General features: G+C 39.9%; 1 protein-coding gene across 1 annotated transcript; it reads left to right on the top strand.

Annotated features, from left to right (window-relative positions):
* The first annotated feature begins 2,158 nt into the window (after positions 1–2,158).
* On the top strand, positions 2,159–7,454 carry LOC129244615 (5-oxoprolinase). The gene is made up of 8 exons (XM_054882339.1): positions 2,159–2,713; positions 2,820–3,099; positions 3,162–3,474; positions 3,651–4,413; positions 4,497–5,239; positions 5,305–5,565; positions 5,952–7,152; positions 7,223–7,454. Exons 1-8 carry the CDS (start codon positions 2,537–2,539, stop codon positions 7,373–7,375), a joined length of 3,891 nt encoding a protein of 1,296 aa, XP_054738314.1. The 5' UTR covers positions 2,159–2,536; the 3' UTR covers positions 7,376–7,454.
* Positions 7,455–15,945: the final 8,491 nt, after the last annotated feature.

Raw genomic sequence — 15,945 nt, 5'->3', positions numbered from 1 at the left:
TTCCTAATGCGACGATCCAATTCATCCCAAAAATTCTCTATGCGGTTCAAATCCGGTGACTGGGGTGGGGAATGAAGTTGATGAGGCACATTATATAGTAGCCATTCTTTGACAACACCAACGGTATGTTTTGGGTCGTTATCTTGCTGAAAGTACCAACCCGCCGTAAGACCCATTTTACTCGCGGATTGCTTCAAATTATCTTTGAGAATGTCCAAATCTACCATGCGATCCATATTAATATCAATAAATGTTAAATTACCCACCCCAGCCGCTGACATGCAGCCCCAAACCATTATGGAGCCACCACCGTGCTTCACCGTAGGAAGCAAGTTTTTGGGCAATAATGCTTCATTATTTCGACGCCATACTTTTTGTTTGCCATCATAGCCAAACAAGTTGAACTTGCTTTCGTCACTAAATAAAACATTAGCCCAAAAATCTTAGTATGCATCAATATATTTCTTAGCAAATTCGACTCGTTTCTCCATATTTATTTTGCTTCTCAATAAATGTCTCACCGTTTCTGGATGCACTGAAGCAATATCCTGATTTTTCAGGGTTGTTGCAATTTCTATTGCTGTTATTCTTGTATTCTTGGATTTTCTTGCACGTCTAACAATATTTTTCGCTTAGCACGAGGAGTCAGTTTAGGTGGGCGACCACTTCTTAGTTTGTTTTCTACAATATTAGTGTGATTATATTTCCGAATAATTGTTTGAATGCTTGATTTTGGATGTCCGACCAGTTCTCCAATCTCTCTTAAAGATTTTTTTCCTTATAATATTTCAAAATTAGCTCACGTACTTTAACCCAGATTTCTTTACCCATTTTGGTTAAATTCACACAGCTACAATATTAATATCGAAGAACTAAACTTCTTTCTAACTAACGGTATCTAGTAAAGACGCCTGAAGTGATTGGTAGCACTGTTTGAGTACAGAACTGCATTTTGTGTACTCCACTACAAAGCCGTATGCAGACTTTTCGGTGTTTGGAAAATGAATTTTGTTTGTTTTTGTTAATAAATATTTTTGGATTACAATTTTTTTGTTAAAATTTATTGTTTGTTCTTAGATTGGATTTGTTTGGAATATGTTCTAATGCTACAATGTTCACAGAAATCTCCAAACCTCGCTTTTCAATGGGGTATGTAGACTTTACTGTGCCACTGTATGTACATATGTATTGAAAGGTAAAAAAAATTTATAAGTATTTATTTTAAATAAAATATTTATTAGATTTTATTTAAATTTTCGTTGTTTTATTTTAAATTATAACCCAATAACTCTAAACTGATTACCCTTTATTTACACGAATTCTCTGAACAGTATGAGCAGTTAAAAACATACAAAAGTTGATTACATTCAGAAGCCAGTCATTAATTGTTTTTAAAAACCAGCACGTGCTGTTATGCTAATAATCTAGAATTAATTACAAAACTTGAAAGTATGCCATCAAACAAATCCGTTGAGAGGCTTACATATTTTGTTCTCAATTCGGAATTTCACCATCGCTCAAACGGTTGCGTCGGCATTTATCGATAATTAAATTTCGATACATGCCACAGCGCTGTTTATACTGATGTGTACGCACACGCTCGACAAGGTGAACACTCCACAACGTGAACAACATTTTGTACGCATTGACTGCTTTAAAACGTGAACAGGGCGAGAAAACTCTATAACAAAACAATAAGCGTTCCATGTTTCTATGTACAAAGTTTGCATTGAGGTCACATAATTCTGAGCTTGGATGACCTCTAATATTAAGTTATGCTTTCTATTTGTTCCACGCACAATGCATTTTGGCCTGGCTTTTTTTCTTTAGATTTGCTGCATAAAAATGAGTTCTAGGAAACCCGTGTGCTTCACATAAAAAGAATATGTTTAAATCCTCGGTTTTTTGCAAAAGGGATCGAGTGTTTTAAATTTTACCAGTGTTTTAAAATTTTCATATCATATAATGCAACAATAAAATGTGAGCTATATTGATTTTATATCTGTTTGGCGTTTGAAAACGTGAACGCTTTTGTTAATGGGAACTCTCTTGATTTTAATTAGTTCATCTTATCGAGCGTGTTGTAATCTATAAGTAATTATAGAGCTGGAAAGTTTGTTGCCAAACAAATCCGTTGGAAAGCTTATATTGTTCTCAATTCGGAATTTCACAATCGCTGAAAATGTTGCGTCGGCATTTATCGATAATCAAAATTCGACGCACGAATAGGCCACGGCGAACATATGGTAGCACTCACTGCCGCTATCACTTCTGCTATCATTTTTTATCAAAGTTTTACTTGATTACATTTGCATAATAAGTTATTATGCCTAAAACGTCTTCTAATCTCCAACAACTTGTTGTTTGTTTTTTGTTATCGTTTTCGACTTTGTCTGATGCGGTTTATAGCAGAGCACCAAGCAGTTGAACACACAGAATCCATTGTCATTCAAGTAGATCGGACGTGTTTACTTTATACGAATTTAAAAATTAATTCCGCCTGAATAGCAAAGAGTGGTTGGTGAAATACACTACAATGTCAGAAATAACGACAAGTGGAAAATATTGCTTTGCAATTGATCGCGGTGGTACCTTCACCGACATTCTTTGCATACGCCCGGATGGCCAAGTGCGAACATTAAAACTGTTATCGGAGGATCCTCGTCGGTACACTGACGCTCCCAGAGAGGGAATACGACGCATATTAAAACAGGTATGTAACTGCGACCACATACAAAAGTGAAAAGCATACATAATTAACTAATTGATTTAAATTAACTAAATGGTTTATCCTTATATTTGACCATTTCTCGTCAAAGGAAACTGGCAGTGATGTTACTGCAGAAGGGCTTGTGGATACTAGTCAAATCGGTTGGGTACGCATGGGCACAACTGTAGCCACGAATGCTTTGTTGGAGCGGAAAGGAGATCCTGTGGCGCTTGTGGTGAACGAGGGCTTCCGCGATTTGCTTTACATTGGCAATCAAGCGCGTCCGAAAATCTTCGACCTCAACATACGGAAACCATCAAACCTCTATAAAACGGTTGTAGAAATTAGCTGTCGCATTGTGCCCGAACAAGCGAATCGATGCAAGTTAGGTAATTACTATTTCGTTGCACAATAATGATTTAGCAGTTTAATGTTGTCATATTTTTTACAGAACACACTTGGCAGGTGCTTGAAGGTACATCGGGTGCAAAGTATTTAGAAATGCAACCTGTTGATGTAGAGGCTGTACGTGAATCTCTGCAAGAAGTTCGCAAACAAGGCATCACTAGCGTGGCAGTTGTGCTGGCGCATAGTTTTGCTTGTCCAGTGCATGAATTACAAGTAGGTGCAATAGCACAGAAGTTGGGATTCACGCATATTACACTCTCCCACCAAGCTATGCCGATGCGACGTCTGGTAGCGCGCGGCTATACGGCCTGCGCCGAGGCGTATCTAACACCGCACGTTGAACGTTATCTCAACAGGTAATAAAATTGTGCTTATCAAATTAAGATATACTAATGAATCGTTGTGCAGATTTAAAATATTATTTTTAATATTTTTTATATGTGAAATACTGTTAGCTGCTCAAGTTTTTGGCGCACCCATAATACTCTCATGCAAACTGATAAGTAAATTATTTTATCTCATCTCTTTCTAGCTTCAAATCAGGGTTTCACAAAGAATTGGACGGCGTTGATGTTCTCTTCATGCAATCGGATGGCGGCTTGGTGCGTATGGAAAACTTTCGTGGCGCGCGTGCCATACTTTCTGGTCCGGCAGGTGGCGTTGTGGGCTACGCAATGACGGGTGCGCATGATACGGACGCGCCACTTATTGGTTTCGACATGGGCGGCACTTCAACCGATGTCTCGCGTTATGCAGGTGTCTATGAGCATGTGATCGAAAGTACGACCGCCGGTGTTACGATACAAGCCCCCCAATTGGACATAAATACTGTAGCAGCTGGTGGCGGTTCTATGCTTTTCTTCCGTTCTGGTCTGTTTGTGGTCGGCCCCGAATCTGCGGGTGCACATCCGGGTCCGGCGTGCTACAAGAAGGGCGGTCCATTAACAGTCACTGATGCCAATTTGATTTTGGGACGTTTGCTACCTGAATATTTTCCAAAAATATTTGGTCCTAAAGAAAATGAAGCGCTCGATTTGTCCATAACCAAAGAAAAATTCGAGCAATTGCGAATAGTGATTAATGAGTACCTGAAAAGTGATGGCGATGTGAAGGAATTATCTGTTGAAGATGTGGCCTTGGGCTTCATACGCGTTGCCAATGAAGCTATGTGTCGGCCCATAAGAGCTCTGACTCAAGCACGCGGTTTAGATACGTCACAGCATGTGTTGGCATGCTTTGGTGGCGCTGGTGGCCAGCACGCTTGCTCCATTGCACGTGAGTTAGGCATAAGCAAGGTAATGTAAGACTTTGGAAAAGGAATTGAGCAATTTTTTAATTTCAAAACTTTTTATTGAATTTCAAAACAAAACAAAAACAGGTGCTTGTGCACAAATACGCTGGTGTGCTCTCCGCTTACGGTATGGCGCTTGCCGATGTGGTGCAGGAGACACAAGAACCTTGTGGTTTAGAGTATTCGGCCGGAAATGCCGATCTTTTCAAGGCGCGCCTTGATGCATTGGCCGACCAATGCACCACTAACTTGAAATCGCAGGGATTCAACAAGATTGAGTTGGAACCTTTTCTACATTTGCGTTATGACGGTACCGATTGTGCCTTAATGTGCTCACCGGCAACCACAACAAATAAAGACGATGCGTTGCTTACCTCCTACGGCGATTTCATCGCCACATTCCTTCAACGGTATCGCACCGAGTTTGGCTTTGTTTTACAAAATCGCGCCATCGTTGTCGATGATATACGCGTGCGCGGCTTGGGTAAAAATATTACACCAGTAGAAGCTGACATCGGCAAATCTGTTACAGCCACACCAACACCTGAGGGTGTTACGCGCATTTTCTTTGAGCAAGGCGCATATGAGTCGCCGATATACTTGACAAAAAATCTGCTAGCTGGATGTAAAATAGCTGGTCCAGCGATTTTAATTGATCAGCTGTCCACCATACTGGTAGAACCGGGATGTGTGGCAGAAGTGACGACGCGCGGTGATCTCGTCATCAATGTATGCTCCGGGAATCGCAACGTGGTCGACTGCAAGCTCGATGCTATACAGCTCAGCATCTTTAGTCATCGTTTTATGAGTATTGCCGAGCAAATGGGCAGGCAAGTACACGAAATCAATAGTTAATTTACTGTATGTGCTGAAAATGTAGTTTGTTCGCTTACAGAGTACTGCAGCGCACCTCGATTTCCACAAACATCAAAGAACGCCTTGACTTTTCATGCGCGCTCTTCGGACCCGACGGTGGTCTAGTGAGCAATGCGCCACACATACCTGTGCATTTGGGTGCAATGCAGGAGGCAGTGCAATATCAGTTGAAGGTGCGCGGCGATAGCTTGAAGAATGGCGATGTTATTTTAGCCAATCACCCACAAGCTGGTGGTTCGCATTTGCCAGATTTGACAGTCATCACGCCAGTATTTTATCGGTGAGTAACATTTAATTCGGTCGCCGTATTCGAATGGGTAGTTGCGTGACAACCATTCGAGAGTGCGTGGGTTCGAATCCCCTTACATGAGACAGCAAAATGAAAAAAAAAAGTTTTTCTAATAGCGGCGGGCATTGGCAAACGTCCGAGTGTATTTCTGAAAATAGCCCATGAAAAATCTCCTCATAAAAACCATTTTCCATTCGGAGTCGGCTTAAAACTGTAGGTTCCTCCATTTGTGGAGCAACATCAAGACGCAGGCCGCAAATAGAAAGAGGAGTTTATAAGCGCCTGTTACTTATTGCTTTCATCTTGTTTTTCTTAATCAAAGAAATCTTCATTTTAATTTATAAAAATTTACAATAAAATGTTAAACTCTCCTTCAGTGATCAACCGAAACCAGTGTTCTTCGTTGCGTCCCGCGGCCATCACGCCGACATCGGTGGCATCACGCCTGGCTCAATGCCGCCACACTCCACATCGCTTGCACAGGAGGGTGCTGCCTTTAAATCATTTTTGATCGTCGAAAATGGTGTATTCCAAGAGAAAAATATTGTTGAACGTCTAACCACACCAACCGGCGCAAAAGGCGCAACTGGTACACGCAATTTACCCGATAACATTTCGGATCTTAAAGCGCAAATCGCGGCCAATCACAAGGGCATACAGCTCGTCTCCGAGCTCATTGATTGCTACAGTTTGGATGTCGTACAGGCCTACATGAGTTATATACAACAAAATGCGGAGGTCGCCGTGCGTGATATGCTCAAGGAAATTGCACAGAATGTGCTGGCACGTAGTGGCATCAGCACGTTGGAGGCGGTCGAGTTCATGGATGATGGTTCACCTATTAAGTTGCGCGTGGAAATCGATCCGGAGAAAGGCAATGCATTGTGCGATTTCACCGGTTCGGGACCGGAAGTTTGGGGCAATTGCAATGCGCCGCGCGCAATTACTTTGTCTGCGCTTATCTACTGCTTGCGCTGCATGGTCGGTCATGATGTGCCACTAAATCAGGGCTGTTTGGCGCCCATTAAAGTAATTGTGCCGAAAAACTCTATGTTAGATCCCTCTGAGGGTGCAGCTGTGGTAGGCGGCAATGTGTTGACCTCTCAGCGTATCGTCGATACTGTACTGAAAACATTCAACGTTTGTGCCGCTTCATGTGGCTGCATGAACAACATTACGATTGGCGATGAAGAGTGGGGCTATTATGAGACGGTGGCCGGTGGCGCTGGGGCGGGACCTACATGGCATGGTGCAGATGGTGTACATACACATATGACCAATACGCGCATAACTGATCCAGAGATATTGGAAGTGCGTTACCCAATCATACTGAAACGGTTCTGCTTGCGCAGCGATCAGTCCGGTGGTGCTGGCCAATTCCACGGCGGTGAAGGTGTTGAGCGTGCATTGCTTTTCCGTAAGCCAGTAACGCTGTCAATTTTGACGGAGCGCCGTACGCTGCAACCCTATGGGCTGGCAGGTGGACTACCAGCCAAGCGAGGCTTGAACTTGTTGCGCAAACCGGATGGGCGTGTCATTTCGCTGGGCGGAAAGACCTGCATAGATGTGGAGACAGGGGTGAGTAGTATCTTGTTTGGCAACAAATTGACAGATTTTAATGAAATGTGTGCATATTTTTATACATCAGGATCTCTTTATTCTCAAAACGCCGGGCGGTGGTGGTTATGGAGTGCCAAATGAAGATGCAAGTAGTGGCAAAGTGGTTTCACACGCTGAAAAGCATGAGCTAACCCCACGTGGCAGCGTGTTTGAATATAGACAAGCACAAGAGTCGGCTTAAGTTGTAAAGCAATCATAAAAATCTACTAAAAGTAAAGGGATGAGCTAAAAGTTCAATTAAAAATTTATAAAAATGTTTATATGTATGTATATATGTACATCCATATATAAGAATGTAGCTAGCAAAAGCAAAGCTAAAATTGTTAACTGATTTGTGTAGCCAAAGTACAGCTTAGAGATATGTTTTTAAAAAAATACGTTGCAATATGTTACATATTGCAATAACAATTTGTTTGTTACGTGTTTGTTGAAATTTTAAAGTATACCATGTTTTTATATTCATATAATATGTCTACTTTCATACAAATCTAGTGCCTGCAATGTATGCGTAATGGATTTGATTTTATAGTAATTGTGCAATTGCAATTTTTAATAAATAAAATTTATAGCAATTTTTTTCATATTTTTTGTTTGTTTTTGTTTTTAATTTTTGCAAACATATTTTATTCGTCAAGCCCTATCCGATTCATTCAGGGCACAAGTCTAACACTAGTAGGACAGTGCTGCCACAGGAGCAGTTTGGTTGTTGTTGTTGTAGCCATAACTTTGCCCTGTCAGTGCAGTGTAATCACCGGCCGTCTTCGTCTAGCTCATCTTACAGTAGACTCAGGAAACTAGCTATTTCGACAGTCCAGAGGGAGAGGGGGGTTAGATGAGTCGGTTTGACGGGGCATGTGAAGAGGTGGTTAGTGTAGTGCGTGGTGCCTTCACATGGCGGGCATATGTTTAGTATGTCGGGGTCGATTCTGGATAAGTAGGAGTTTAACCTGCTACAGTAACTAGAACGTAATCGTGCCAAGGTTACGTGGGACTCTCCAGGAAGTTGGAGCTCTTCGTCTGCGCTGGGTGGTGGTTGGACTTCAATAATGGCATTCGGAGGTCGGGAGCTTAAGAAGGTGGTAAGGGTCTCCCGATGAATGTCTTGATGGTCTGTCTGTACACTGTCCGATCCAGTAGCTGTCTGTCTGTACACTGTCCGATCCAGTATCTGTCTGTCTGTTTTGCCTTGGATCTTGTCCGCGTAGTTGGGGGAGTGCCTCCTGACATGCCTGGGAGGTGGCTCAGGCTCAAGCAGATGTCTGCATGGGGGAGGTCTGCGGTAACACCCTAGCAGGAACTGCTTGCTGAGCAGTTTGTTATGTTCCTTAACAGGCAGCATATTCGCCTCGTCGTGTAGGTGTTGCATCGGGGACATCATGAGACATCCTGTCGCGGTCCTTATGGCAGTGTTTTGGCAGGTCTGGAGCTTCGTCTACTGCGAATCACTGGTTCCAGGCGACCAGACAGGCGCAGCCTAGTTTAGAACCGGTCGGCCTATTGCCTTGAAAGTCGACAGCAACATTTCCTTGCCCCAAGTGCTGTCGGTAAGCGACTTGAGGACCTTGTTGCGATTCTGTACTTTAGTTGCAATAGCGGTTGTATGCGCTGAGAAGGAGAGCAAGCTGTCAAAGGTAACTCCCAATATTCTGGGATTGTTTACCGTCGGAATTGTTGTGTCATCGACTTTCACCTTAAGTTGCAGCTTGACCTCCTTTGTCCAGGTGGTGAAGAGGGTCACCATGGATTTAGTGGCGGAAAGTTGTAAATAATCGCAGTGAAGAAGCGAGAAAATCAGGCGAGGTAGTCGTTTACCTTGGAGCATAGGCCATCAATGTCATTGCTCTTGTAATCAACTGAAATCAACCAGACAAAAATTTATTCCGCTTTGCAATTACCTATTTTTTACAAAAAACAAAAAAATGAAAATTTGAGTGGAAAAGAAATAAAATTACACTTTTTTATAGAAAATTTGAGGTACATGGAAAGGCCAATATGATAAAAAATATCTCTGTAAGATTTTAAGTTGATATCTTGATTACTTGTTGTTGTTGTTGTTGTTGTTGTTGTAGCAGCATAAACATTCCTCATACATATACAGGGAGTGCTGCTGAAGTGACAGTCCTGGACCGGATGTAAATCCGTTTCGTTCCGGTTACGTAGAACCGACTGTCGTGGGAACGATCTTGATTACTTTTTGAATTGTATTCGACAGCGCGGAAAAACACGTATTTCGAGAAAAACGCGATTAAAGTTTTCGGCCTTACTCATCTTTCGTTCGACGCTCATCACTTCACTGACTTCATAGGGACTTTTTAGACCTTCTGTCCCGGTGGTCTAGGCTTGAAAATTTAGGGTATTTTCAGGATTTTTTTTTTTTTACAATAAAAAATGAAAAACGATATTTAAAATTTTTAGATTTTTTTAACTTCTTTTACATAAAAAATGCAAAAAGAAAACAATTTTTTAACTTTAAAATGGCGCTGTAGTTGACCCTCCCGAAAAATTGGACCTGGACGGTGTTGTTCATTTTGGCTCTTCTATTTATCTGAAACACAAAAACCAAAAAAATGTGTAATGAGTATGACTGTAAGAAGAAGCTTAATTCTGTCGTAAGACAAAACAGGCTTGTACTTATATGGGTTCCGGGACACTCCGGTGTTCAAGGAAACGAAATTGCCGATGAATTGGCCAACCGTGGATCAGCGATTCCTCCACAAGGGTCAGAGCCAATAATCGGAATCAGTTCCACAGGAATCATGAATTGGTTCAGCGATTTGGTATGCAATTTACATAAAGAGCGTTGGTCCGGTCTAGAACGCTGCAGAACTGCAAAGTGTTTTGTAACAAGTCCGAACAGAAAACTGTCAAACTTTCTACTAAAACTTAGAAGGAAAGACATTCGGTTGATGGTCGGCATCATTACAGGACACAACCCATGGGGCCAGCATAGGACCACCATTGGGATCATTGAGGACCTAATGTGCCTGTCGGGCTTGGAGGAGACGGTTAGTACTGAGCACTTACTCTGTGAGTGTCCTGCCTTTGCTAGAGCACGGCTACGAGTTTTGGGTTCCGATGTCGTGAGAATGAGTAATATTCGTTCTCTAAAACTGGAGGATATTTACAGATTTGCCAAAGGATCTGGAAAATTCTCACAGGACTAACGATCTCTATCTCTGTCTCTATTCTTTCCTATCTCTTTCTCTGATACTTTTCTCCTTCCCTCCTTGACTATCTACCCCCTTTGCAGAACTTTAAATACAATGGGCTCTTTAGCCTGAGAGTTTTAGGAGCCACCAAATCTCCTGATTCTCCTTGGCTCGACCTTTTTAAATTTCAAATTTCATGACTGTAGCTATGTCCCGCTACTAAAATAAAAAGAGAAACAAAAGATTGACAAAATGGCGCGGTTTTGGATTTGACACTTAAAAATCGGTTTTGTCAGTTTTTTTAATAAAAAATACCAAATAATTGAAATAAAATACGATTCTAGTACGAGCGATAGCCATTGTTGTGACGATTCGGTTGAATAGTTTTTTTTTTGTTTTTGACAACACCAGGCCGGAAAAAGTCGTTTGAGGTACAGGAGCGCGCGGACCGCTCTCTACCTAGTTAATGGGCTGTAGAAGCTATAATATTGGGAATTTCCGCATGAAAATTTCCCAGTATATTCTTAAGATACTATACTTTCGAAATATCGAAAAAACAAAAAATCGATGTTTTAAAATTTCTAGACCCTTACGCTTAAAACATTGAAAAGATATTTTTTAGAGTGTAAATTAATTTTTAAATAAAAAAATGGATAATTTAAAAGTGGTGTAGGCGCTGCCCCCTTAGGTTAAGTCAGGTTAGGTTATGGTGGTAGTCGGACCGTGTGACCAACTCACTTAGACCTTACAGGTCCATTGTGATATCACTGTGCGACACGGGAGCCTTGTTTATTTATCTTCATTAAACCATTTTGAGGCTTTTATGAAGCGCAGGATTGGTAAGAGAATTGAAGAATTGCCTAGGCAACCTGCTCTGATTTTAGCTACTTAGCTGGACAATTGCAAAGGAAGTGCTCAACTGTTTCTTCCTCTTCCTCATCTCTACAACTTCTACAATATTCATGGAAGAATACTCCTAGTCTCAAGGAATGCCCGCCAAATAGCCAATGACCGGTGGCACAAGCCACGACCTTCGAGATATCATCTCTCGAGAGACTAGGCAATTCATTTGTTTTTTTCTTGATTATTTGCGGCCATAGCAGTCCATGACCTACTGGCCTCTTGGATAATTTTGTTTTTCATTATTAATTTACTCGTTGCCATAGGCATCTCAATTTTTTTTTTTTTTTTTATTAGTATTTTCATTGCAACTAGTATAACATTACATAGGTATATATACTAACGAGCAATTTTTGTAGAGTTTTGTTACAACAAATAATTTGAGTTAATCCTCAGCAAAATACAATTCATACTTTAACTGATTTTTATTTATTTATTAGTTTAAATCTAGAGGTTTTTTACGTTTGAGCCTTCGTTTCCATTTTGCATTATCGTTAAGAATCAAGGCTTCATTGTTCACATGCTTGCTTAGTCGCTCTGCGTGCGACTTTGCAAATTTCTTTATGGTTGCCGTAACCGAATCAATATTAAGGTCACGTTCTAGGTCTTGCGTCCTAATATACCATGGAGCGCAAACTGCATGCTTGAGTGCCTTAGTCTGAAATCTTTGTATATGCGCTGTATTACTATAGCTGGTGCATCCCCATAGCTGAATCCCATAGGTCCAGATAGGTTTGAGAACTTGTTTGTAAAGCAGTATTTTATTGTGTGCGGATAACGCTGATTGCTTACCCATTAGCCAATGCATATTTTGGAATTTTAGGTCCAGTTCTTCCCTTTTCTTTTTCACGTGCGCACTCCACCTAAGTTTCGTATCGAGCGTCATACCTAGATACTTTGCTGTATTAGCGTATGGTACTTTAATGCTGTTTATGTATATTGGCAGGTAGTTGGTCTTTTTGTTTGTAAAGTTGATGTGTACAGACTTAGTTTCGTTCAGTTTAATGTGCCATTTATCTGTCCAATTGTATATTTTATTGATAGCAAGCTGCAGTTGTGCAGTAGACTCTATTTCTGTCTTTCCGACGGTTAGTATTGCAGTGTCATCAGCAAATGTTGCTGTAAAGCAATTTCTGCTGTTTGGCAGGTCGTGAGTAAAAAGTAGATAGAGAAGGGGACCAAGCACACTTCCTTGCGGCACACCAGCTTTAATCTCTTTCAGTTCAGAGAACTCATCTTCGTATCTGACGCGAAAATAGCGCTCAGACAGGTAGGTTTTTAAGATATTAAAACATTTTTTTGGCAGTACATTCTTTATTTTCCACAGCAAGCCAGCATGACATACTTTATCGAAAGCTTTAGAGACATCGAGAAATACAGCCGAACACACATTTTTTTCTTCAAATGTGTTCTCGATGATACGCGTAATTCTGTGAATTTGGTCAATAGTTGAGTGGCGCGCGCGAAATCCAAATTGGTGTGTTGGTATTATTTGTTTATTTTCTATGATATTGCTCAGGCGCTTTATCAAACATTTTTCCAACAGTTTTGATAAGATGGGCAACAGTGAAATTGGTCGATATGATGCTACATCGTTTGGAGGCTTTCCTGGTTTTAGGATCATGATGACATCAGCTATTTTCCAATAGATTGGAAAGTATTGCAGCTTAAAGCAAGCTTTCATTATGTTTGTTAGCTTAGTAATGATGTTTCGTGGAACTTGTTTGAGGACTTCGGCAGTTATTAAATCAAACCCTGGAGATTTCTTCGACTTCAACTTTTGTATCTCGGCGCACATCTCATCTTCAGTTATGGGTACTATATCGCCATAATCATCATTGGCTATGCCATCATTATTTAGTATTGGTGATGTGTCGCTATTGGGTGTAAAGATTTTTGCTAGATAATCTGAAAATATGTTTGCTTTTTCTATGTTGGTTTTCGCCCACCCATTATTGTCTCTTTTGATTGGTGGATTATGGTTAGCTGGCTGTTTAAGCTTTTTGGTGCATTTCCATAGTGAGTAGTTTGTGTCTCTTTTATTATTTAATTGCTGTGCGTAGTTTGTAAATGATTGATTTTTATATTCTTTAATTTTATGGCTGAGATCTTTCGCTGCTTTGTTCAAAGCTGCTTTATCAACAGGTGATCTTGTTTGATGCCACCTACGCCGCACAGTGGTTCTAAATCGACGAAAAGCGGAAACAATTCAATATCTTGCAAACGGATAGTCCGAATGAGCTGAAAATTGGTACACTGAAAATTCATAAAATGTCTAAGCTAAAACTAGAAAAAATTTTGGAAATTCTAAATAGTTTTGAAAAACTACGGAATTGAAAATAATATTTTACAAAAACTTGTCCTTTTTCTATTATGAATAAGAATAAAAACGGATTTCAAACTCGTAAAAATAAATTGTTAACCCTTCTAACTGCTTATTTGTCAGGGTTGAAGTGACCCAAAGGTCGTTTAATTGCTAAAAATAAATAAAACTCAATTGCATTATTGTTTTTTATGTTTTAACTTATGTACTAAATCTAGTCGCAAAAATTAAGTTTAATTTCAAATGGTTTTAGTAAATATGGCGTTAATTAGCACTACTAATATTTTTTTGTTTTTGTGTTTTATTTTAAAAAGATTTTTTTATAAAGATAATAAAAAATCATTATGAAAAGTTATTATTATTCCTTAAGAAAAAAACGAATATTATTACTTTATTGGTTATTGTTAATATCGCGTAACAAGTTTTTTGTCTCATCACTTAAAATAAGAAATTTCTTTTTTGGAGTCGGTCTTAATTTGTTGATAAAAGGGTCAGATGATAGCAGCATCATGTGCATAACATCTTCATTTGTTGAAACCCTATAACACTTTCTTGTATGCAGATTCTGATAGCGTTTATAATCCTTGTTTCTACATTCTTGAGCTTCTTCAGAAAGCGCGCCAACAGAAAATGTACAGTTTTTCTTGCTAATTTCGAATAAAGGCAGCTAAATTATATTTGTCGAACTCTCCAAGATAACGCTGCGATTCGCCGGTGGCTACACTTTTTAATGACATTTATTTCAACTCCTTGACTTTATTCTCAAAAACATTTTTTTATTATTCCAAATGCTACTTCGACCAGTATTTGTATTTCATCAACAAGTGCTTTTACACAGTACATAACACAATTGATTTCATCAAGATTTTGAGCTAATACGAACATTTAAAGACCTCAAACGGCCAAGGTGGCAGCTGGTGGCAGCTGATTTTACATCTATCTGATTGCGCAGAATGTACTTAATACTAAAATATAGTACTCAGCTTGGAGAAGAGTGGAGCTTTTTTTATAGACCTCCTAATCGCATACTCTTTTACATATTTTCTTTCGATTAACTGATTTATGTTCTACTAAGACCATGATAACTGGAGGAACGATATTATATATTCTATCTAAGGTACTATCCATACCTAATATAAAAATCATAAAAGATTTTAAATATTGTTCATCCAGCTAAGGAACTTATTAATCAACCTTTTATGAAAAATATTCAGAAAAACCTGCTGCCAGCAATAGTACAACTTTCGCGATTTTTCCTGCGCAGCACATATCATATAAATAAATGAATTTCTTTTTTTCAGAAACCTCATTAAATTAGCTATTCAGAAAAAATTTTTAAAATATTTTTGTTAATTTTCATCATTTGGAATTTTTTCCGCCCAGAAACCACTGTGCGCCGCATTTTTCGCTTCTTTAGTACCATTTCTTTTATATCTTTTGTGCATTTGTGGTCAGCGGAAATTTTCATTAAAGGAGGTGTGCTCGACCAAGCAGAGTGTTGTATTTCTCTCGTCAGTTTTAAAACTTCGTCATCTATCTTTGTTGTTGATTCCATTGGAAACGTATTGTCTTCAGATTCTTCTAACATTTTGCGGAAATAATCCCAGTCGGTGAATTGACTAGTTAATTTGAGAACTGGATCACGTAACACTACCGTTTCGCTGAGAGTTAGATAGATTGGTGAGTGATCTGAACTCATGTCTAGCCCATTTTCAATATTAAGATATGCACTGGAGACTTTTCTGGTGATGAAGAAATCGATAAGGTCCGGATTTTTTTGTGGATCAGATGGCCAATACGTTGGCATCCATGAAGATGCAGTGTTCAGTTTGTTTTTTGAAGCGCTTTGAAGGCATCTCAATGATACTTTTGTCACTGAGCAGTTGTAGAACAGTACCTTTCCTAGCTAGCTCATCGGTTTTGCAGTTTCCCTCAATATCCCTGTGCCCCGGAACCCAAATAAGGCTGAACTTGAATACGACGCTAATATCATTTAGGGCTGCCCGGCATTCCTGTGCAACCTTTGATCTTAGTATAACCGCATTCATTGAGTTAATGGCCACCTGGCAATCCGAGAGTATATTTATAGTCGTTTCTGTTACGGCATGTGTATTTGGATATGAAGGTACTTCTTTTATAGCTAGAACCTCTGCCTGATAGACGCTGCAGTAGTCTGATAGTCGAACGGATAGTTCCAGTCCTAATTCCTTCGAAAATACTCCATAGCCAACCTTATCGTCTAGCTTGGACCCATCTGTATAAAAATTTATTTCCCCCCTTCTCCATGGCCTTGGTGACTGCCACTCCCTTCTTGCCGGTATACTCGTCTTGAAGAGCTTGTCGAAGGTAAGTCTAGGAGTAGAATTGTCTATTTCTTGT

Source organism: Anastrepha obliqua, chromosome 4, assembly GCF_027943255.1.
Source record: "Anastrepha obliqua isolate idAnaObli1 chromosome 4, idAnaObli1_1.0, whole genome shotgun sequence".
Classification (NCBI taxonomy): domain Eukaryota; kingdom Metazoa; phylum Arthropoda; class Insecta; order Diptera; family Tephritidae; genus Anastrepha; species Anastrepha obliqua.
Note: the sequence above shows the minus strand (reverse complement) of the source record. Positions and strands in the feature narration are given on the sequence as shown.

Excerpts from the sequence above, each read along its gene's own strand:
- LOC129244615 (XM_054882339.1), top strand. The coding sequence starts at position 2,537 with ATGTCAGAAATAACGACAAGTGGAAAATATTGCTTTGCAATTGATCGC. Across the intron at positions 4,414-4,496 it reads GTGAGTTAGGCATAAGCAAG|GTGCTTGTGCACAAATACGC; the intron begins GTAATGTAAGAC and ends AAACAAAAACAG. Across the intron at positions 7,153-7,222 it reads GCATAGATGTGGAGACAGGG|GATCTCTTTATTCTCAAAAC; the intron begins GTGAGTAGTATC and ends TTTATACATCAG.